The sequence below is a fragment of the Dendronephthya gigantea genome, unplaced genomic scaffold, assembly GCF_004324835.1.
Source record: "Dendronephthya gigantea isolate DGI-Jeju-01 unplaced genomic scaffold, DenGig_1.0 000035F, whole genome shotgun sequence".
Lineage (NCBI taxonomy): Eukaryota > Metazoa > Cnidaria > Anthozoa > Malacalcyonacea > Nephtheidae > Dendronephthya > Dendronephthya gigantea.
Genome location: NW_021163045.1, coordinates 685,902 through 709,169, shown reverse-complemented (window position 1 = coordinate 709,169; position 23,268 = coordinate 685,902). Strand labels below are relative to the sequence as shown.

The 23,268-nt window shown below is 38.1% G+C and overlaps 3 protein-coding genes across 5 annotated transcripts in view; all 3 read right to left on the bottom strand.

Moving 5' to 3' along the window:
• LOC114525804 overlaps positions 1-3,400 on the bottom strand; it is a 71,478-nt gene extending 68,078 nt beyond the window's left edge. For both annotated transcript variants that reach the window (XM_028547235.1, XM_028547236.1), the window contains exons 1-6: positions 3,283-3,400; positions 2,214-2,488; positions 1,776-1,926; positions 1,076-1,189; positions 659-919; positions 122-295 (exon numbers count right to left, since the gene is read on the bottom strand). In XM_028547235.1, the coding sequence (XP_028403036.1) occupies positions 122-295; positions 659-919; positions 1,076-1,189; positions 1,776-1,926; positions 2,214-2,291 (778 nt within the window). In that variant the 5' untranslated portion in view covers positions 2,292-2,488; positions 3,283-3,400. The remainder of the gene's footprint in view (positions 1-121; positions 296-658; positions 920-1,075; positions 1,190-1,775; positions 1,927-2,213; positions 2,489-3,282) is intronic.
• Positions 1-23,268, bottom strand: part of LOC114525803 — a 231,355-nt gene that overhangs the window by 141,547 nt on the left and 66,540 nt on the right. The window lies entirely within an intron of this gene.
• On the bottom strand, positions 14,800-16,976 carry LOC114525806. Of its 2 annotated transcripts, XM_028547240.1 has the most exons (3): positions 16,760-16,976; positions 15,565-16,154; positions 14,800-15,390 (listed from the first exon to the last, which is right to left on the bottom strand). In XM_028547240.1, the coding sequence occupies exons 1-3, from the start codon at positions 16,962-16,964 to the stop codon at positions 15,136-15,138; spliced, it is 1,050 nt and encodes a 349-aa protein (XP_028403041.1). In that variant the 5' UTR covers positions 16,965-16,976; the 3' UTR covers positions 14,800-15,135. The 2 variants fall into 2 exon arrangements, with proteins under 2 accessions (XP_028403041.1, XP_028403040.1); XM_028547239.1 differs by having other exon boundaries at positions 14,800-16,154.

Sequence of the window (23,268 nt, the reverse complement as noted above, 5' to 3'; positions counted from 1 at the left end):
ATTATTGGTGGGGCTAAAGCCCAGCGAGCCACCCTGCTCCGCGGTCCCTGATCAAAGTATGCAAATTTGAGGCGGTCAAAAAGACTGGTATTCACCCAGGAAAATTGTCGTCAAAATTCACCTGCACACAATGTTCCTGCCTCACAATCAGCAATTTCTTTGTCTAAACCAACGCATTCATTGCCACCATGTGCTGGCTGGGGGTTTGAACAAGTCCTGGTTCGTTGATGATTTCCTGAGCCGCACGTGACTGAACAATCTCCCCAAGAGCTCCAGGTTGTCCAATTGCCATTCACTGAACATCGTCAGAAATGAAAGTTAACATAATGAAAGTGAATTAGTGCAATGACCGTAGACGGGAATGAAAGTGAAAGTAATGAGAGTGAATGTAATGAAAGTAAATGTAATGAAAGTGAATAGAAATAACAGTTGAACTGAAATAAAATTGAAATGAAAGTGAACTGAAATGAAGGTGAACGGAAACGAAAGCAAACGGTAAGGAAAGTGAACTGAAATGAAAGTGATGGTGACGGCGAAAAAAGTGGACGGAATGAAGTGAAAAGAAAGGGATGGATTGATAGTGAACGCAAATGGAAGTAAGCGAAACGAAACTAAATTTTAAAAAATTGGAAGAACAACAAAACTATTGCTGACGTACCGGGCGCTACCGCTGGAGCCACGGTGGTTGAGGCAGGCGGGGCAATGGTGCCTAGCCGTAATGGGGCGTTGGTTTTCGGTGTAGAAACAAACGTTGGTGAAGGTTGTGGCAAAATTGTCGCATTGAAATTACTGGTCACGAAAGGAAATATTTGTCCACCACCACCAGAATCTTGGGAACGATAGCCACCAGAACCTTGGAAACTTTTTCCACCAGAACCTTGGGTAGCACTTGGACGAATTGAGGCACTTGAAGTATGCTCTAATGAATTGAAAAACGATTAAGCGCACCAATATTACGACGATAGCAGAAGTGCTGAGACATCTATTCTGTGGTTGCACATTTCCGCATGTAATACAAATTTACCAACTTCGTATGGCTATATTTTCTGTTTCTATGGAGCTCTGAAGTACATACCATGTTGGCAAAACTTTCCCTCATATCCCAACTGACAGTGACAAAGAAAGCCAGTCTCATTACTTGGTTTGCAGATGCCTTCGTTTCTGCAAGAGTTACTTTCCGCACAGTAATCTAAAAATAAATTGTATTTTTTCTTCTTGCCAACTGGCTGACCTGAAATCATGAAGTCACGAGGCGTCTCGACAAAACCGACCTACATGTCATGCCTGGAGTCATTTGTCCTCTTTTCCCTACCATAAGGGCTGCTTTTCACTGTCGCGTTATTTTACGCGCGGGAAATTTTAAGTGCTTCCAAATTGTAATCCAAATTTCGATTTATTCACTGATGAAAAAGCAATCAAATATGACATAATTTTTATATAAGGCTTTAGACTTTAACGTGCGTGTACGTGTGTATGAAAAACCCGACAGTAGAAAACAGGCCTAAAGCATTTAAAACTTCAATCATACATGGTACCGTTAACTGAAGCCGAAAAAACTTTCCTTAATGACCTACTTAAAAACACAAAGTTTGACTTGCCAATTGCGGTTTTTTTGGCACATCCGGTAACCAAATACATGCAAAGGTAAATTATCCCATCTTATGGCAGCACAAAATTCTACTCTTTTATCATTGTACAATTCTTATTTATCATCGCACCTTGGAATAATCGCTACTTCAAGATGAATACCTAACGAGAGAACGTCAAATTCTTACCGTAAGGACAGGCTTTGATGTCGATGCGAGCACATTTGCCATTTATCGGATCACGTTGAAAGGAACGAAACACTAATTTAACCCGAAATGCTTGACGAGGATTAAAGTAATGGTAGATCGTATCACCTGGTTTATGTGGGCCACGTAATTCCTGAAAGCATGAATCGAATTGGAGTTATTCAGAAGCTATACTCTATAACTTTTAATTCGAATCAGTGGCGCATATTAAACCATATATTTTTAGGGGGAGGGGTTAATTAACGATTATTCGAAAGCAAAGGATAGATATAAATATCGCTGAATAAAAACCGAGGCGAATAGTGGTTTCGGTATAATTACAAAGAACATGGTTCACACAAGCACATCACTACGGTCACTATGTCGTTACTGAACTCACAGCGAAGGTGGAGTGAAGCGCAACTAGGTTTCTATGCTTACACGATGCGAACCGATTATAACATCCTCCCAATCGCCAGTTAGACGGGTTGAAGCTCCGACTCTCGTGTAATAGGACATGATGGAGATATTCGAGGCTGTTCCAAAACCGAAGCCATAAACACGTACTGCGCTAGCGAAATTTATTTCTAGGGAAGGGTCAGCATTTTCTTTTGAACACCATGCACCGATATCACTCAGTGAATAGTTTTTGAAGCCATCTTCAAAGTCTGAAGGAACAACTTCGTGAGCAATTTCCGTCCACGTTGTGTCGCATGCTGTATAAAGACATAAACAATTGCAGTTTAAAACAAAACATAAACAATTGCAGTTTATACGAGCCAAATTTTTAGTGACAAAAATACCCGCGAAGATGACAAGTAAATAAGCCCCAAAAGACCATTATTAAAACGAATATTTCTTAAATTATAGCGTAAAAATAAAAGTAGGATAAGTTTTACTTATCTAAAGATGTCTTTTAAGTGTTTTTGTTTGTATTTCCAACGTTAATTTTGTTTTATACACGAACTAAAGACATCAGTATTTTCACAACAACAATGAAATTGGCGGGAAATTTTTGAAACTCGTTATGTCCACGTGACATACAGAAAATACGCGCCCCTGGTCCCGGATGTAGTGACGTATGAGTTCTACGAGTGTTTTAGTTTCCAGTAAAAAAACCCTGTCAAAAGTCGAGATGTTTTTCGGCCTACTTTAGACAGTTTTTACTAAACCCTTGATGCAAAATAGTCACAATTTTCATGTTAATTAGGTCCTTTGCGATCGGAACATCTTGGCAATTGAACCGAAATTGTGCTGAAGTCATTTTTTATGGTTGCATTTTCCACAGGAACTTTTTGACTCTCAATAGTGTCGTGAACATAGCTAACCGTTACAAAATCAACAAGGTAAATATATGGCAAATCTGTTCTATTGAATAAGCGAAATAAACTTTGTCAATAACAAGATCGATATCGATAAGCCACTAATGCAAACAAATGATTTAAATGCATGCAGTAGTACGTATTAAAAGGTTTGTAACATGTTTGTTCACAAAAAAAAGAGATCTTACTGAAATTTTCACAGTGGACACCGCTGATTCCATTGTTACAGCGACAGGTATATCCGCCAGCCGCAATTCTATCCCCCGTTCCCCCATGATGACAAGGATTTGACAGACATGGATTCGGGCGTGCATCTAAACATAATGCATTAATAGTTGATAGCTATATTCCTTATTGGCCGGAGTTTGGGGTATGTACACAACAGCACTTCTCCTTCCAGTGCACTTCTAAATTATAGCCTAAACATTAAAGTAGAGTAAATTTTGCTTATCTACAGATGTCTCTTTTAAGTGTTTTTGTTTGCATTCCCAACGTTAATTTCGTTTCATACACGGGGGAAAATTTTGGATATAGACGCATATGAGTTCTACAAGTGTTTTAGATCTCAGTAAAGGCGATTCCGACCGCTTCGCAAGACTGTCCCCGTAGCTCCGGCGCTTCAGCCTGCCCACATCTGAATCCCCACCGAATCAGCTCCTTGATGGAAAACATAAAATCCAAGGGGTGTTTTAAACTGATATCCTAGCTGAGTTAGAAAAATGTTTGTTAGAAAATTCCGGGCATTCTTCAGCACGGGTAACTTACCGCAGGCGATTAGTTCGAATCTCATACAAGGTTGATCTTTCCAAGTCTGTGGTCTAATAACTAGTTCAGTAATACTTAGTGTTTGAAGTGGAATGGAAGTATCGAAAAAATTAATCGCAAATCCATTTCGATCATTATTTCCTTCCAAAACCTATGCAAATAAAACATAATTGTTTTCAAGAAAAAAGCAGCGGAATGTAGGTACTGGAATGATTTCAAAAACAGCAAGCCATTTAAAGTGCCGGGAGCTATATTTCACATACCTCATTACCACCAAAAGTAATCCAATTTTCCGAAGGCCCAACTTTGAAGGACTTGACCCATCTGTTGGTGCCTCCACCTCTGGTCATGATACCAAAAACCTAGAAATAAAACACAGTATGGACTATCGAAGGGGTACCATTCCGGAACGAAAGCTTAGTACACCCAACTTTTCGACCCAAAAATATGTATAAATTTCCATCGAAAAACCGCCCGCCTTGTCATAGCTCGCTTAAAGGTCGACACAGACCGGACGCGAATTGGCAACGCGGCGCGAATTTTCAACGTTTTTAATTTTTCAAAATCAAATAAATTTTAAACTATCATAATATTCTTGTAGATTACGTAACAATAAAACATTTTGACTGCTCTAGCGTCCATAATTTCCAAATTTTACTTCCAGAATTTAATTTATATGCTTCTGAAAACTGAAAATTCGCGTCGCGTTGCCGCATCGCGAACGGTCTGTGTCGGCCTTAAGAAGTGTAAGAGTTGTGAAATATGTTTCAGTGGGTTTTTACACAGACATCAAATCAAATCAATTCTGCTACAATATTTAATGTCCATAATTTCAATAAAAAAGAAACTTGTCTCGAGTGAATGTGCTTTCTTGAAGTTATAAGAAAAAATATGTGGGCTGTCTTGGATATGGGTATTTTTTTCTCACAACAGCGCAGGACAACATTGTTCGCTTCAGGGGCCAGTTGTATAAAAGACTAGTTAACTGTTAACTGTAGTTAAGGATAAAATTGGCTAATCAGAGCTGTGCATTTCTGAGTTAACTAGGATTTAACTATATGCAAAATGTAAGGGTTCAAAGGATCTAAATTTCGAGTGGAATTATACACACTTTAAATTCAAGCCGGGAACAGTTGATGAAAAATGAGTCAACTGTCAGTGCTTAACCACGCTTGCTCTTGTCAGCTACCTCTGTATCTGGCAAGAGCATTGCACCGGCATCGCAAAAGCGTAGGTTCGATTCCTGCCGGAAGACCAATAGTTGACTCATTTTTCATCAACTGTTCCTGGAATTTAAAGTGTGTACAATTCCACTCGAAATTAAGACCCTTTGAACCTTTAGAATTTACCTACATCGAGTGAAGTGCCAAAAATCATATGCAAAATGTAGTAATAGCATAGTTGATCGGGTTTCTTTTGTTTTAACCGGGTCGGTCCACAAACCTGCCTCGGGTTACGGGGCCATTTAATCACTAATCTCCCTCAAGCCATGTTATTACTTATAATTAAACAGTGTTATACAACCGGCCCAGGATGTAATAACCTGATCAATTTTTAGCCGTACAGGGATCGAAAGACGCTAATATCTGACCTGTGAATCACGTTGTGACACACGTACACCAAGCGTTGGGCTCGATTGGTCATTTGTACACCAGCCATTCCAATCGTAAAGCCTGCTGTTATAAGGTTTATTCCAAAATTGATCATCGTCGCCGATGAACAACGAACCCGGAAATGCGTTACTATCTTGTAAACCAAGTGTTCTCCAGCAGTTGGTCATCGATGATTGATCAGCCAGCGCTGAAAATTCGAAGGAGGAGTTTCAGTTTTCTCAAGGTTGTTTTCTCACACGTATGCCGAACAAACAACGAACAACAGTAAACAGTTAGTAAAACTAAGTTGGGCAAAAATCTGACCACTCAACTCAAAGAAAACGGATCTTTTTGGAGGCGGTTAACCTTCAAATAGTATATAATTAGGTTAAAATATCATCTCCATAATCTAAGAATATAAATCTCAATCTTATCCTTTGTAGAAAGCAGTATGGTAAGTGTTATTCCGGGATTTTTAGACATGGAACTGCTACCTATAATTTCAAGGGTGATTGTTGAAGATTGGGACAATGGAGTAGTGTGATCATGCATATAATTATGCAAGTTCTTTGACCACAGCTGATCAAATCTAGTTGGACCGCGGACTGCTCCCTGATGGCATAAATTTTGTATTACTAAAATCAAGTGCAGGGCTCTCACAATTTAAATATGCATACTTTTTACTGTGGGGGAGGATGAGAGGAGGAGAGTCTGCTGAGACAAAGAACATTTGAAAAGAATATATTAAATATTCCTCCCTCCCTCCCTCGAAAGCGAATGAAACTTTTCAAAGGAAATTTCCTTAGAAGTGAGAACGCTGGTCAGATGGCGCTGCTATATGCATCCGACCGAATCTGGTGATAAAAATTACCAGATCTGGTCGCACCGCGATAGGGAATCCAAGAGACGGGTTTTTCGTTTTTCGATAAGCAGTGTCTATTTAGGTGAATCAATTAAGCGTGCATTCGTTACTTACACTTCTGGCAGCCATAGAGTTCAACACGCATACATGGATAATGTCCAGAAAATTCCAATACGTTCAGACGTACTCCGGTAGCTTTTAGAATAGGAAGAAAGCGATGTTTGTTTATCGAATACGAATCGTTGTGATGGTTAGTAAAAGGCTAAAGATGAGTAAAAAAATAACACAAATAAGTTTGTGTTTTAAGATCTGTCAAAATTAAGTCAAAATATATTGCCTAAACTATATCTAGCCACTTATTCTTAAATATCTATCCATTTGAAATCCTTCACTCACTGTTCCAATCGTTTGCATAGAAAATTGCTAAACTGGTTTCTTGCTGTTGCTAATTGGCTAACAATTGGTAGCTGTAACAGACAGCCATTGCTCGATTCAACCAATTTCTTCAACGAATGTATTGATAAAATCTGGTACATTTTACATTTGCTTTTATTTCTTATCCTTATACCAACGTCTGCATTAAAAACCTACCCCCAAATACTTTGAAACAATTGCCGTCTCTTTCACTGTTATGTTAAATGTCTTGACATAATTGTTTCCATTGGGATCTCCTTGCATCGCGAGCGCCAAGACGTAAGTATCACTATACAAGGTGATTTGTAAAAACATGGATTCGGAAAGTGGTGAGCACCAAGCTCTTTGGGGGTGATTCAAACGGGCGTACATAGCAGAAAACTCGTTATTAATAGGTGTGCTTGAGGTCAGTTGGCCATCGTGGATTGAACGTGTGCTGTCGTCGACTCCAAGTGGGTTTTCACATTCAAAATATTTGCCTTGAGCTGAAAATAGGAACGAATAGTTAAGTCTCTGTTGCGCGGTACAATTTTTCCTAGCATTTGGAAAACAATGCTACTTTTTGCAGATGTAGATTTGGTAACTACGAAATTTTTGTATTTATTAGGATGGATTTGCACTTGCAGAGAAACAGTTTGACGGTTTCATTTCAAAAGGAAATATGCAAATAATTCGCTAGCGAACTATTTCTCGGCGAGTGGAAATCCAGCCTAACACTTGCATTTTGAAGACTCTTTACAATATTTATATTTAGAAAAAGTGGAATTGCATTATAAGTACTAGTTGCGAGATAATTTGAACCGTGTAAGCGGACCTCAGCATATTATCTTTCGGACTTCTTTTGGTAATCTATTTTCTCAAACTGTCGGCTGGTACTAGTCTTTATAATCTCATTTGTTGGACTGCATAAAAAGTTTCAAGTAAAGTCTAGACGAGTCAAGATTCTATAAAAATGGGACTTGGAATGAGGATGAAATATGTTCAAGTCTAAGGCATTCTTTATCAAAGTATGGAAGTGGTGTTCCAACTATTACTTATGGTACTTACATATTTCGCAGAGAGATCCGGAAAAACCGAATTCACAACGGCAGTAGTAGTTTCCATTAGCATCCGTTAAACACTCGCCTTGATTAACGCAGGCGAGATTACATGATTCTTCAAGAGAAAATATATTCATTGGCTTAAAAGAATGTGAGATAGCTATGTGGAAAGCTCACAACGAAAGGCATCAACATAAATCAGAGCGAGGAAATAAACATTTAGCGACGTCAATGCTATGCGGCTTTAGATTCGACTACTCGGGTCCCGCTACCCCTACGAGATTTGCCATATTGCGTCTTCTGCATGCGTTTGAGTGAAACCGATGCGCGAATACGAGATGGATATTACCTTTGAAAGTAAATTATAGATATCATTTCAGGCATCTTGCTTGGTGAAAATAAATACCTTCACAATTAGTTCCACTGTATGCCGGCTCACAAGCACATTGGTATCTAATCGTGGGAGATTGAACCACAGAGCACGTTCCGCCATTTCGACATGGGTTGGAATTACAAGGATTTACTGCAAGGTAGTCGGTCCAAAAGATTATTTTTTGGCAAGGGATCCACGTATAGCGAACAAAATTGAAAAAAGTAAATTATTCTTAAAAATAATCATATTTTTTTACAAATATTATAAAATGTAAAGAATGAAAAGTTTGCATGGATTTCGGATACCTGTTCACTTTATTTCTAGAGTTCATATGCACGAGATTGATATTAGAGAGGTTAAGATACCCCGGTTTCGGTATACAGGTAGCCCTAATTTGTTCATTGGAATTTCTTGTTGTTTGCACGTTTCATGATACAAATCATGCTTGCTTCAAGAGGTTGAAGTCTACTGGAAAAGAATTGTCGAGTTAATCTTCGAAAAAATTGAGAAACACTGATGGAAATTCATTGAACGAAACAAGGCTACCCGTACCCGTACACCGGAACCGGGTTATCTTAACCTCTCTATTACCTTTGAAAGTAAATTATAGATATAATTTCAGGCATCTTGCTTGATAAAAATAAATACCTTCACAATTAGTCCCAATGTATGCCGGCTCACAAACACATTGGTATCTAATCGTGGGAGATTGAACCACAGAGCACGTTCCGCCATTTCGACATGGGTTGGAATTACAAGGATTCACTGCAAGGTAGTCGGTCCAAAAGATTACTTTTTTGGCAAGGAATCCACGTATAGCGAACAAAATTGTAGAATTAAATTATCTTAAAAATAATCATTTTTTTTTACATATATTATAAAATGTAAAGAATGAAAAGTTTGCATGGATTTCGGATATTTGTTCAGTTTATTTCTAGAATTCATATGCACGAGATGGATATTACCTTTGAAAGTAAATTATAGATATCATTTCAGGCATTTTGCTTGATAAAAATAAATACAAAACTTCATACCTTCACAATTAGTCCCACTGTATGCCGGCTCACAAGCACATTGGTATCTAATCGTGGGAGATTGAATCACAGAGCACGTTCCGCCATTTCGACATGGGTTGGAATTACAAGGATTTACTGCAAGGTAGTCGGTCCAAAAGATTATTTTTTGGCAAGGGATCCACGTATAGCGAACAAAATTGAAAAAAGTAAATTATTCTTAAAAATAATCATATTTTTTTACAAATATTATAAAATGTAAAGAATGAAAAGTTTGCATGGATTTCGGATATCTGTTCACTTTATTTCTAGAGTTCATATGCACGAGATTGATATTAGAGAGGTTAAGATACCCCGGTTTCGGTATACAGGTAGCCCTAATTTGTTCATTGGAATTTCTTGTTGTTTGCACGTTTCATGATACAAATCATGCTTGCTTCAAGAGGTTGAAGTCTACTGGAAAAGAATTGTCGAGTTAATCTTCGAAAAAATTGAGAAACACTGATGGAAATTCATTGAACAAAACAAGGCTACCCGTACCCGTACACCGGAACAGGGTTATCTTAACCTCTCCATTACCTTTGAAAGTAAATTATAGATATCATTTCATGCATCTTGCTTGATGAAAATAAATACCTTCACAATTAGTCCCAATGTATGCCGGTTCACAAGCACATTGGTATCTAACCGTGGGAGATTGAATCATAGAGCACGTTCCGCCATTTCGACATGGGTTGGAATTACAAGGACTTTCTGAAAGGTAGTCGATCCAAAAGATTACCTTTTTGGCAAGGGATCCACTTATAGCGAACAAAATTGAAAAAAGTAAATTATTCTTAAAAATAATCACATTTTTTTACAAATATTATAAAATGTAAAGAATGAAAAGTTTGCATGGATTTCGAATATCTGTTCAGTTTATTTCTAGAATTCATAGCCAATTTATTTTACTTTATAGCCAGGAGATGGTTTACACGTATACATTTGAATCCCTTAGTCAAACTATCTTTCAAGAGATTCCAGTCAGAGTTTGTTAACTATGACAATGTGAGTAATGCTTAGAACCTCAATGCGTTTGGATTTCGATGATTTATTTTCGACCGAACACATCCGACTATGTCGATATGGGATTGCACTATTTTCATGCTAGGAAAATATATACAAATTATGAAAATAAATAAAATTCCTTAAAGACTGGGATTTCTTAAGATCGCACCGAAAACCACATCCGAAGTGTAAACGGGCCCTTATAAAACCATTGGGGCCCCCCTTCAGTACCCTCAATTAGTGATAGTGAAAACCTCTCAAAAGCCAGCCAAGCTAATCGTGTCCTAAAATGCGATGAATCCACGCACGGCGGCACACTTTAGCCACAGAATACCTATCAGAAGAATAACTCTATACTATTTTTTCGTAAGTGTGATTCGTCATGATTCGTCACTTAACAAGTGCATTTTTTTTGAGGTAGTCACCCCCCTGCCAATGTCTAAAATCAGGCCATTTTTAGTATTGGAAGGGGGGTGAGTGCCTAAGAAAATGCACTTGCTAAGTGACAAATCATGACGAGTCACACTTACGAAAAAAGTACAGGAGTTCTACTTCTGATAGGTATTCTGTGCTTTAGCTTCACACTTTAGTACTCTTATACGTTTCGGTTCCACGTTTCTGCCACAGATTCATACCTATTTCGCAGTTTGTGCCATAAAACCCGGAGGAACATGAACAACGAAAATTCACCCAAATCAAATACCACTTCTCATCACACGTGCCACCATTTAAACACGTATTCTGTCGACATCTCCCGGACGTCCCTAAACAAAACAAATTTCCTGAATACAACTTTGACCTGAACGCAACCTGACTGGTTAATAGCCGTGCTTCCATAGGATTTGCGAATCGCCCAACCATCCCACGCACATATGGTTGTTCACAATTCCTTCCTAATAGTTTTGTAGGGAACAAAATAGGAGCTTGTCTTACATTGGTTGGAGCAATGAGAGTAAGAGGCCAGTACTAGCAAACACAACAACTCTGAAGAGAAGTGAACGACCATGTTACCTGCAAAGACACAAATGTGAGATTCAAAGAGCCGATCTTAAATCAAAGAACTCGGCTTTTTCTGTAATAAAATGTTAAAAAACAACACGATACTGGTTAATTATTCATATTTTAAAAAGTATATTAAGTGACTATGCTGAATGTGCACTCTTGTCGTATATTATAACTCGAATTCGCAGAACAACTGCTAATTGTAAATAAGTAATCAGTGTTTATAAGATACTCTGCAATCTGATTGGTCGAGATACTCATCGTATATCAGCTCATATACGGTGAGTGGCAAAAACAAAATAGCCGACAGTTTTACTCGGGAGTGATAAAGAAGAAAATAAAATATTTTTGCGAGACTGAATTTCCCAAAGCAACTTAACAAAATATAAGATACGAATATTTGGGGTAAGTAGAACTGAGAAAATGCAGCTTTTTGTTCATGAAAACGATTTTATGCAATCCTTATTTCGTTAATAAAATGGTACTTATATATAGTAGCTATATTATTATAAAACATTCATAGTAGCTATATGTTATAAAAAAGTTTACACCGGCCGTTAAAAAGTAGTTAGCCCAATCTTAAAAAACACACAATTATATGATACATTAATGTACATTTACTTATAATAAAGCCAATTTGCTTGACTTCGCGAGTTATGAGATGCGACAATCATTCTGAATTTTCTTTAAAAAATAGTAAAGTCGATAGCGCACCGGATTAACAAAATTAAATTTTGCACCAAGAAATAGGACGGCAGCACTTGCTAGACAATTTTGTTCTTTTTTAATAGTAAGCTTTTCTTTAGAAACCCCGGAAATATTCCCAGCATTCAGAGTAAAGGAAATTGCAAAAAAGGGTTGAACACTTAAGTCATGTCCTTCAATGAATTTGATATAACTACACGTAGCTATTTTACCTTTCTATTGTTTGAGATATCACTCTACCTTGCATATAGATATTTTCACATTTTGAGATTTGGAAATTAAAGTTCTTGCAGATAAATTCAATTCAATGTCGAACAAATTGATTTATAGCTTATATAACTCGTATATTTGATAACAACCTCTATGCCTTTGCCTTTGGGTATAGTTTGTTACAAATGCATACATGCTGACTTTAATTAATTAACTACAAAAGAAAACAAATTCTGAAATCTAAACACAATTCAGTTGATATGGTATGCCACTGTATGACTTCTTAATCATAATATCTATAAACTTGACACTTTACAGAGCAATAATTATATATAATGACTGCGTGATGGGTGAACATGTCAGACATGCAAAAGGGTTTGTTATCAATTTATCCTTAGCAACAGCTAGCACTATCAATGATTTAATTTTTAACGTCCGAATGCTCAGTTAAATAACGATGTCTGCACCATAAACCTTTTGCCCTTGTTGCAAGTACATCAATAAAATTAATAATCATAATATATGTGTAATATACATGTATACTTTAAAATGGAATACAAGATTCCAGCAGATTCAAGTTTGCTAGGACACCTGTTCCCTGATTGAATTTAAAAGCACTGACATTAGCATACTAAAAATGATAATTCCCACTTACCCAAGCCTCACTTGAAATGTTCTTACATCGAAAAATGACTTAAAATCAAAACAATCCGAGTTAAAAATAATCAAACACAAAGTCCTTGGCGAGAACGCAAAGTTGCCGCAATAACAAAGTAGCCGTTCTAAGTTCAAGCAATAACTTATTAACAGGTGTTCGCACAAGTGTGTCAATAGAACTGGCCGGGTGCCATAGCAACGATACTCACTTAAGAAAATAAAGACCTGCGGGATGAACCTATATTTGGAAACGCCAAACACTTGCAATAATTTATTAGCTAGTTGACAAATCATAGCGAGCAAAATGCGTCGCGTGCACTTAGTGGTTTTAAGTAAAACCAAACACTTTCCCTTGTTTGTTTAACTGTGCCTGAAAAGGGATCAATAATTGAGGTAGCCTAGTACGTTAAATATTTTTTTATTTTGAAAAATATAAAAATATTTTCATGACATATTGCAAAAAAAGTTCTCTGAGTGAAAAAAGACTTGTAGGAATCTCTAATCTAATCTACTTAACCAGATCAAACACATCCATTGGTGGAAAATAGACGATTTTTTTGAACACGATAATAAACTAGGTTTTAACGTTAGAACGACGGACTTAGTTTTATTTAGTGCTGAATATTTTTGCCTCGGAGCAGAACCTCAAATAAATAAAACTTTTTCAGTATTAAACGTTTTACAGGCTGTAAAAATAAAACTTCTACGATCTATCTAAAATAAACAGTCGCTATTTTACTTAGACAGAACAGAATACAACACTTTTAGGTTCACGTTCGAGCCAATTGTCTTTAAAGTCATGAAAATTTTATCAAGTTAGCTTTATTACTTTTTTAATTATCGTGCACGAAAGTAAGGGAATGAGAATTTTAGTTTGGTAAGAAAAGCGACGAAAAGAGTTTTGCATATATTCATAAATTATAGAGAGCCAATGGACCTTTTTTGTTAGCTCGGGGTAAAACCCTAGTTAGTAAAACTTTTCGTTTATTTTTCTCGCGTTCTTTATACAGTTTTTTGAGAAAAGGTATTTAGGATCGATTACGGAAACATTCAAGTTTGCGTCCCTGGAAATTTTAAAACAGGATAAATCGTGATTTGAAATGTACTAGAGTAGACCACCTTCATTGCAGAAAATTCGAAAGAATTGTGTGTTTAAGTAGTAGTTATGCATTCTGATTGGGTTAATGAAAATATAAACAAACTTGCTGATTGATCTAAAACGAACTTCCTGCTTGTTTAGTCAAACCGGATGTACTGTTTGCGAACAATGCAATATTGTGACGCAATGTTGCAATTTTGACTGACAAGTGTAACAAGTCAGTTGTAAACGGATTGCCATAGAGTATGAGGCAATTAAGTAGAGTAAAAGAGTAATTAGACGGTTCATTGCGTGCAAAATTCACGAAAGTCAAAAAGCTTACCGTGATAACCGGTAACTACCTAAAAATATTACACTAAAAATGACCTTACGATAATGACCTTACGCAAATGCCGCACAAAAATCTCAAAAACGACATAGCATCCAGCCGTGACGTCACCATTAGGAAGCGTTCTCCTTCGTCGAACGCAATAAAGTATATTAAGTAAATCCATTCATAGAATCATTAAATTTTATATTAATAATCTTAAATGGTAATTTAAATATTAATAAGGACAATTGCAACTAGATTACTAGAAAGTATGCCGCATTTTAAAGAACGTTGTAAATTTTCTCGCCTAAAAAGATGCTTGATTCATGTAATACTTTGACAACGAGCTGTCCGCCATCTTGGATTTTGTGGACTGCTATTTCTAGAATATGATATAATGCGCAAATTTCAAAACCATTTTGGTTCGCTGCCATAAAATTTATTAGATCTAGAATTTATCTTCAGAAAAGAACGAAATGGGCAACTTTGGGTGACTTTCCATATTAATATCTTGAAGGATCAATTGGTTGATTAAAATTAGGATTAGGTGTTAGGATTGAGGTTAGGATTAGGTTTAGGATTATGATTAACTTTATTAATTAAAGTTCAGATTATTTACATGGAAATTGGCCCACGATTTTAGATAAGTTGCACCAGATCAGTGAGTTAAACTTGTAACTAGAAATTACAACAAAAAAATTAAACGTTCTTTTAAACAAAACACCACAAATGGTGCGATTTTAGAAAAAAAAGTTAAATGTACTTTGCTTCAATAATACAAGCCTGTTTAAAAGCCAATCGACTTTGTTTTAAAAGTGAATATTAGATAACCATATATAGACGATAATTTGGTACAGAATCCGCTAGATGTCAAATGTACCTTAGCTATTCAGTGCTGTGTTGAGATCAGTGCAGTTACATCTGTAAAAACAAGTAGATACAAGTTTTACGACTACATAGCATCGTCTTCCTGTATTAAGGAGGTCTGACTATGATGACTCCTCGACGAGGAACGGTCCTGCATTGGAAACACCTGACTAGACTGGACATCACCTCCCTTTCTTAAAGAGGTACGACTCTGATTAGTTCGGGATGCGGAACGGTCCTGCATTGGAAACACCTGACTAGACTGGACATCACCTCCCTCTCTTAAAGAGGTACGACTCTGATTAGTTCGGGATGCGGAACGGTCCTGCATTGGAAACACCTGACTAGACTGGACATCGCCTCCCTCTCTTAAAGAGGTACGACTCTGATTAGTTCGGGATGCGGAACGGTCCTGCATTGGAAACATCTGACTAGACTGGACATCACCTCCCTCTCTTAAAGAGGTACGACTCTGATTAGTTCGGGATGCGGAACGGTCCTGCATTGCTAACACCTGACTAGACTGGACATCATCTTTCTCCATTAAAGAGGTACGACTCTGATTAGTTCGGGATGTGGAACGGTCCTGCATTGGAAATGCTTGACTAGAATGGACATCGTCTTCCTCCATTAAGGAGGTACGACTATGATTAGCTGGCGATGGGGAACGGTCCTGCATTGGAAAGACTGGAGAAGACTGAACATTATTTTCCTCGCTCACAGGGTTAAGATTCACATGACTTTGTGATGGAGAACATTCCTCTACAATTGGAACGACCTGACCAGATTTCTTCTTTCGGAAATCATTAAAGGATGAAATGGAAGACTGACGGGGCGATGTGTACGACTCATCTTTGTCGAAAGCCGTATTCACTTCGGGATTGACCCGTGTCCTCGATCTCCGAAGGTCGAAAGAAATAAGCGATCTAGTTGGATGGAGTCTTGCTCTCTCGGCTTTGTAAAGCCACGTGCTCTTACGCTCACGAATTTGTTTATCTCTCAGAGCCGAAATCTGCTGTTCTAAGGATTTGGAAAAATCCTCCAGTGACTCGCGACCCTCCGTTCTGAGGTATTCTGCGACTCGGAATGAAGGAATACTGTCTTCTGCGAAGGTAAATACGAAGAATTTAAGATCTTATTGCACTCCGTTAAAAAGGAATTATATAGTAAAATCATCGTTAGGAGAGAGTCTGAGAAAGAGAGAAGTTTAAATTTAAAAGTTTTAAAACAAAAAATTTAAGAGCGATTTTATTATTCGTCATTTATGTGAATTTTAATTGTATCGAACCGATTTCACTTTGTAATTTTAAAGTCAATTTTAACCTTTTAAAAATCTTATGCCTTTTAAATTTGTAAAATCCTATACCTTTTTTGTAAAATTTTCAGCCATATAGTAATACTTAGGCAGCACGTTTTAATTTAATAAACCTATTTATCTATCTATGTAAGAGAAGAAAGAATCAGAACTTAATTTATTTAACGCCAAACAAGCACACTTCTGCGATTCAAACCGAACTCTAACTGCCATAAACGTTGATGCATGCGACAGCAAAGAACATTTTGGTACAAAATTTGCGAAGAAAACATTTTCAGGTCGTTCCAGGAGAAGACAACATGAGTACTGAAACTGGAAGTTATGACCCGTCGTCATACGAACTTTCATCACAATTCTACGACACAAAAATAGCGCGAGGAAAAAGAAAACTCACCCAGTTTCTCTCTTTTACTTTGCTTCTCTTTCTCCTTTTTCTTGTACCTTCCAAAATGCCATATCAAGCCGAGGATAATTGCCACAGCCAACAAACTGATGGTCACTTTGAGTGACTCTTGAAACGCTTCTGCCGAGGGATCGAATAAACCAGACGATTTCTCTTTGGCTTCATCAGCCTCGTTTCTATCCTGTTGTAAAAACATTCGCGATCTTAACCCTGTTTACACCATACCAGTACCATATTCACCTGGTCACAACTTCAGTTTAAGTTGTTTTATTTTATCCCAGACCAGTTAAAGCAATCATGCTATCACACTTTTGGAGTTGAAACTCGCTTTAACATGGCTAACTTTGATCTCGTGACCAAGGAAATCCGGTATAGTGTAAACAGAACTTTAGGATTGACACGATCAAATAAAAGACAGCAAACAAAAATTTAAGCTTCATATACGACCATTAAGGAAGAAACTCCGGACAGGAGTTGATTTGGAAAGTTCTGTACAGAACGCAACATGTAAGATATGAACATAAGATAAAATAATGCAACTCGTTGTTCTAAACAGGAATAAACGACGTCTTAAACGCCTGTGGAAATTTAATCATCAACTTCTACTCTTTGCAGTTGAAATTGCCGTCTTGTCAGTCGTTGTCGCTCATGCTTCCGTCTTAAATATTTCTTTTTGTTTAATTGCTTTTTTTAACAAAATTTTCAAAGGAATGAATTGGAAAGGAATTGGCACATTTCCCGGACATTTCAACGAATAAAATTCGTCAAAAATAATCTTGTGTACTGTCCCCTAGTGAACTAGCAAAAAATCCTCTAAACTATATGTATAAAAAATTACTCCCCCATTATGTAACCAAAGCAAAAGAAAGTTTTAAAGCGCAATTCTTCAGACTTACAAGAGATATGGAATCTGTATTTTCGTCGACAATTAACGAAATCTTGGTCTTTTGGGCAGCCAGAGCTTGGCGGAATAATGGCGCGGCTTTCGCCATGTTTCCAGACAGGACAAAACCGTAACCAGTTGGATATTCTATCAGACGATTCAACTGGATATCACCTCCTTCAAACATACTTTTCTTAGTTGCCGCAGCGTACATGTCAAGTAAAGCTCCTGACACCTCCTTGTTGTGCATTGCGTTGATCAAATCTTCCATATTGTTGTAAGGAACAACTGAAAATGTGTCAAAGTGGAAATGCAATGAGGCTAAATGTTATAGAATAATTATTGCCACGTTGCCAAAAATGCTTTTTTTGTGTGTTTCGAAAGACGAAAGCAAACTTAATGGAGTTACGGCCCTGAACAGATTGTCCCGAGAATGCCATTGTCTTATTATTCCTGAATTATCTCCGATCCAGGAAGGAGGGGAATGTGTTCCCCAGGTAAACCTTATACGGTTCATCCTATTCAAACTATCATCTTTATCACTTAAGACGCCTTATAAAAAAACGCCTTACCATCTGCATTCTGTCTAACTGCCTTTGAGTATTCAGCAGAATTTACAATAGCCCCGACCTAAAAGAAAGTTGCAGTTAACTACACAATGAATTCACAAAGACGTTGATTGTAGATGCCATTCTTGAATTATCGCAAAAATACTGCTGAATTCGAGCTAGATTTCTGATTTCTAAGCGATTGCTCTCGTTGAGGAACAACTTCAACACAATTTCACAAGATCATTAACCGTTACCTTTTTCAACACATCAAAAGCAGGGAGGTTAGATATCACTTCAGGTAAGCGAGATCATATGAAAAGTCGCCCTAACTAGGGAATATGTGCTCAAAGGGTTTCTTGAATTACCTGTGCGCCATAAATTTTGTCTTCTTGAATAACCAGGACTGACGTAATCGAAGTGACGATCCCCCCCGTGACGATCGAGATAATCACGAGACCCATTAGAATCCAAACCAAAGCAAACAGACGACCGGGCACAGTAACTGGACTGCGATCACCGTATCTGAAAACAATTTATGTACATGCTAAAATCACAAGCCTTTAGGTGAGTTTCTGAAGGATTGGGATTAAAGTAATACTCGCGTATTAGGTTTATAAAATAGGATATTTAATTTTCAATGTGGGAAGTGAACCCATCTCATCATATCAGTAAAGAAATAAACTTACCCAACAGTTGTCATGGAGATATATGCCCACCAAAATCCTTCTGGAACCCCCTTCGTAAACGATTCTGGGAAATGATCGTTGTTTTGTTTACGTTCCTAAGAAAATAAAATGAAAAAATTCGATCAAATTCATCTTAAAAACATTTTTATAGGCCAACAAATTGAAGGCGTTTTCAGAAGGTGCCACCTACATAACACTATTACTGATGGAATATTCAAGGTGGATACATTTCCAGCACTCACCAAGATCCAAATGATAATCCCAGCGATCCACGCGAAGAAAATCATCAACATAACCAACGGCATACACGCCACGGCCGCCTGGACAACCACTGTGGCAGTTGAGGGGACATTTTTGACGGTGAAGTACGCCGAACCGGGTGCATCCACGACAGAAATATACGGAAACACTCCACCATAGGTTGTCATAAATCTATTACCCTGCACGGGAAAACTGACCTCAACATTTCCGCCAATATCTGTTGAAACGGATTGTAAACTGTTTTTTTGATAACTGTTTCCTGATGAACGTCTCCTTCGCCGTTTCTTGTCGCAACCCTCTTCGTAGCAAAACTCGGTTTTACCATGACCGTTTTCGCAAACACCACACATGTCGTCTAAAACTTTTCTCGTTACTAAGAAGAAAATACCGCCGGGCGAATTGGGATTGCTCATGTTTGTGTAGGGAGGTAAAACCCACCAATTGGAGCGAAGGTACTTTGGACAGCGGCATGTTTCTACAATAGAAATCATGGTGAACATTGAGGCCACCGAACATAGAGGAGATAGTTTTCAGAGTTTAAGATGCAATGATAATGAGATATTTAGTTTAGCAAAGAGGAAAATAAAGTCGTTTCCTTTACTTTTCCTTACAAAATAAACGGCGGTATTACAGCTCAAGTGAGGATAAACTACGGGCTCGTATTTACAACATGACATATTAACTTACTCCCAATGCAAAAATATTCTAAACCTCCATATCTATACCACTACCATAATTCTATCTCAGCCGAATGGAAGGACCCGAATAAAGTACGTACCAGAAGCTGAGGCGTTGCTTTTCGAGCCGTTCTTACTGGTATAGCCAAAGATACTGATCTCGTAGGTAGAGCCAGGGTCAAGGTCTTTGAGCACGGTTGCGTAACGATTTCCTCTGACTCTCTTCGACTGAACAACTCGTTTGTCGGAAGGTATGACCTCTCCAGCCAAAACTGTTGCGGTGTATTCGACGTAGTAACCACGTAAGATACCGTTATGATATTCAGCTGGGATTCTTGTCCATTCCAGCTCTATCTCTGTGATGTGTTTAAGCGTAGACATTTTGATGTCTTCTGGGGGATATTCCGGACCTGAAATAAATCATACACGTATGTCATTGAATGCGACGTCCCTACAGAGAAACTAGTCATTTTTGGCAGCTTGTTGTAGAGCAAATGAAAAAACCAGAAAACAAATGCAAAAACAATTTTTTGAGTCACGTTCTCAGATATCAGCTAATTCTTACCGTCTTCCCCAGTGGAGTTTATGTGACCTGGAAGATATCGTGGGCCTTCACCCTTTTTGTTCACAGCGCTCACCCAAATGGTGTAGTTGGTAAATTTCTTCAGACCTTCGGCGTAGTAAGATCTTTCAGGATGTGGAATAATCTTGGACACGATCACATTACCAGGATTTTTAGTCTCGATGACAGTCAGTTTGTAACCAATTAGAATGCCGTGCGCAAAATTGGGTAGGACTGGATCCCATTCATACGACATGCTGGTCGTTGTCAAGGCAACGCCACGAATATTCTCAGGGTAACGGCTTGGAACTAAAAGTGAAATACCAAGGGATTCATGGATTTTGAAAAACATCACCTTTCACTATATTTAAGCTTCATCCAGTGTATTTTGAGATCAGTTCTCAATACTGCTCAATACCCGTTTAGTGTAATAACCAACCTTCTTCATCAGTCTGAACGCCGATATTCAAGGTCACTCCAGTGCCTATCTTTGTATAACCACCAATGTATATATCATACCACCACCACCAGAACAGTCCAGTCAAGTGACACTCCAGATGATTTGGATCAGATATTGGAATCTCAATCACTTGTTGTTTTCTGGTCGTATCTGCAGCACGATAATAAACACGATATCCAAGAAGAGTGCCTTGATGGTGCTGGGGATCTATGGCCTCCCATTTGAGATAAATACTTGAGGAGCTGGTGTTTCTACCTTCGACCAAAGCGGGTCCTTTAGAAGGAGCTGGAAGAGAAGATATGATTTAGCAGGCAATACGTACCTAGAATTGTTTCTTTCAATTCTTTGAACAGACAGGAAGACAAACAAACAAACGCCTAGATAGCTGAGAGTAGACACAGACAGAAAAAAAGGAAGAGAAAGACAAAGCGACGGCAAGACACACAAAAAAACAGACTAACTACTCACTTGACTCTTCCGTAGTGATGGATATTGGTGAACATTCCGGACCATCCCCAACACTCGTATAGGCCAGAACTTTGACTTGATATTCAATAAGGAACTTGAGGCCAGTGATATTTACTTTTCGAATATCAGCGCCCTCCACATTCATCCATTTTACCGGCTCACCAGTAATCCCGTATGACACCTTGTATCCTTTTATGACCCCATGTCTTGCTTCGGGTCTCACTTCGTCCCATGTGAGAAGCACGCCAACTGTGGACGTCATAGCTGTTGCATTCACATTCTGTGGCGGTTCACTCGGAACTATTTGGGATAAAAAGCTATATCACAAACCAATGTCATACACCGCACAAAACGCACTCCACGTGCTGCAAAAAACGCAAATGAAATTACAAGACGAATAGTCAGACAGACAGAATGGTGATGTATGACGACATACCATACTCCAAGGTGACAAAACTTGTACTAGCTTCTTCTCCACATCCGGGCGTTGTTTTGGCAGACACGTAGACATAATACTTCGTAAAATGATCCAAACCAGTAAGAACGGTCTGCAGTTGTTCAACGTCGGTGACATTATGAGTGTTACTGGTTGAAGCTCCTCTTGCTTTATATCTCACGCAGTAGCCTCGTTGAATGCCGTGCCAATATTCCGAGCTCACTGTGGTCCAGGATAAATTTAACGATTGAGATGTTGGAGACGAAATGTTCAATATTTTCGGTGCCACACTTGGAACTGAAACAGATGTTTAACTATAATCACATATTGCCAGCGAAAGACAATGGGACATGCAAGTTTGATTACAAAGTAATAATTGTAGAATGTGCATGTAAGCCAATAGTCCTGCAAAGTGTACAAGCCTTGTATACATTTGTTACTCGCTTTACAAAAAACCTCCCAATGGTTTGAAAACGAAACCATTTATAAAATTTTGCATACTATATTTGCAACATTTTCCCAAATTCTTCAATGAAATTCGAAATTTCACTCATTCTAAAATGCACCAAATAATAGGTGGCATGAAATACTATTCGTAGCCCTGACAAAATTATGCGCACCCCCGTTCCAGAAACACAACATTCTTCAAGCATTAGTGAAATTGTAAACGATGCCATACCATCTTCCAGTGTAGTTGTTGTGACAGGTGCACTTGGGATACCATTTCCTTTCTCAGAGTAAGGGCAAATTACAATTCGGTATTCGGTGAATTTCTTGAGCTCCTCCAAATGCTTCGAAAGTTCGGTAGGGGCTACACCGATTTTCTGGTACGGTTTTGCTGCCGTTTCTTTATAGAACAATACGTATCCAGTGAGAGTCGACGTGCTCGATGTTTCAGCTGAGCTTGGCAAAGCTGACCATTCCGCTCTTATGCTAGTTGAATTCAACGGAGTTGCTTGCAAAACAAGTGGTGACGAAAACACTAGAAGATAATGAAGTAAGTGATAATAATTAAGATAATTATGATAATAGTATCCCGAAAATAGATTGGTAAAGCAATGGTACGAACCGATGACATATATACTCTGACTGAATACGAAACCTTTTGCTTTCCGTGATCGGACTTTGAATATAGATATTAGAATTTGAACCGAGAGAATAAGAGGATACTAAAGATAAACTATTTGGGAAATTCTTACTTATCGACAACATATAATCTTACCATTTGTTGAGGTCATGCTGTGTAGAACTGTTTCCGTTGCTGAATCCAGCAATTTATCTTGGAGGACAACCAGCTCATCACCGCCAACCGACTGATAGTTAAGATCCAATTTGCATTTCACTTTATTTCCCACTCCCGCGCTAAAATAAAAGAGAGATGATTGTGGCACATTGATTAAAGAGTAAAGATTGTCCAATCATACAGCTTTATGTATACCACGTGATCAGTCAACTCATTCTGGACATCATGCACCCACGTGACGACCCCGGCAAATAGTATGGTCAATGCTGTTTT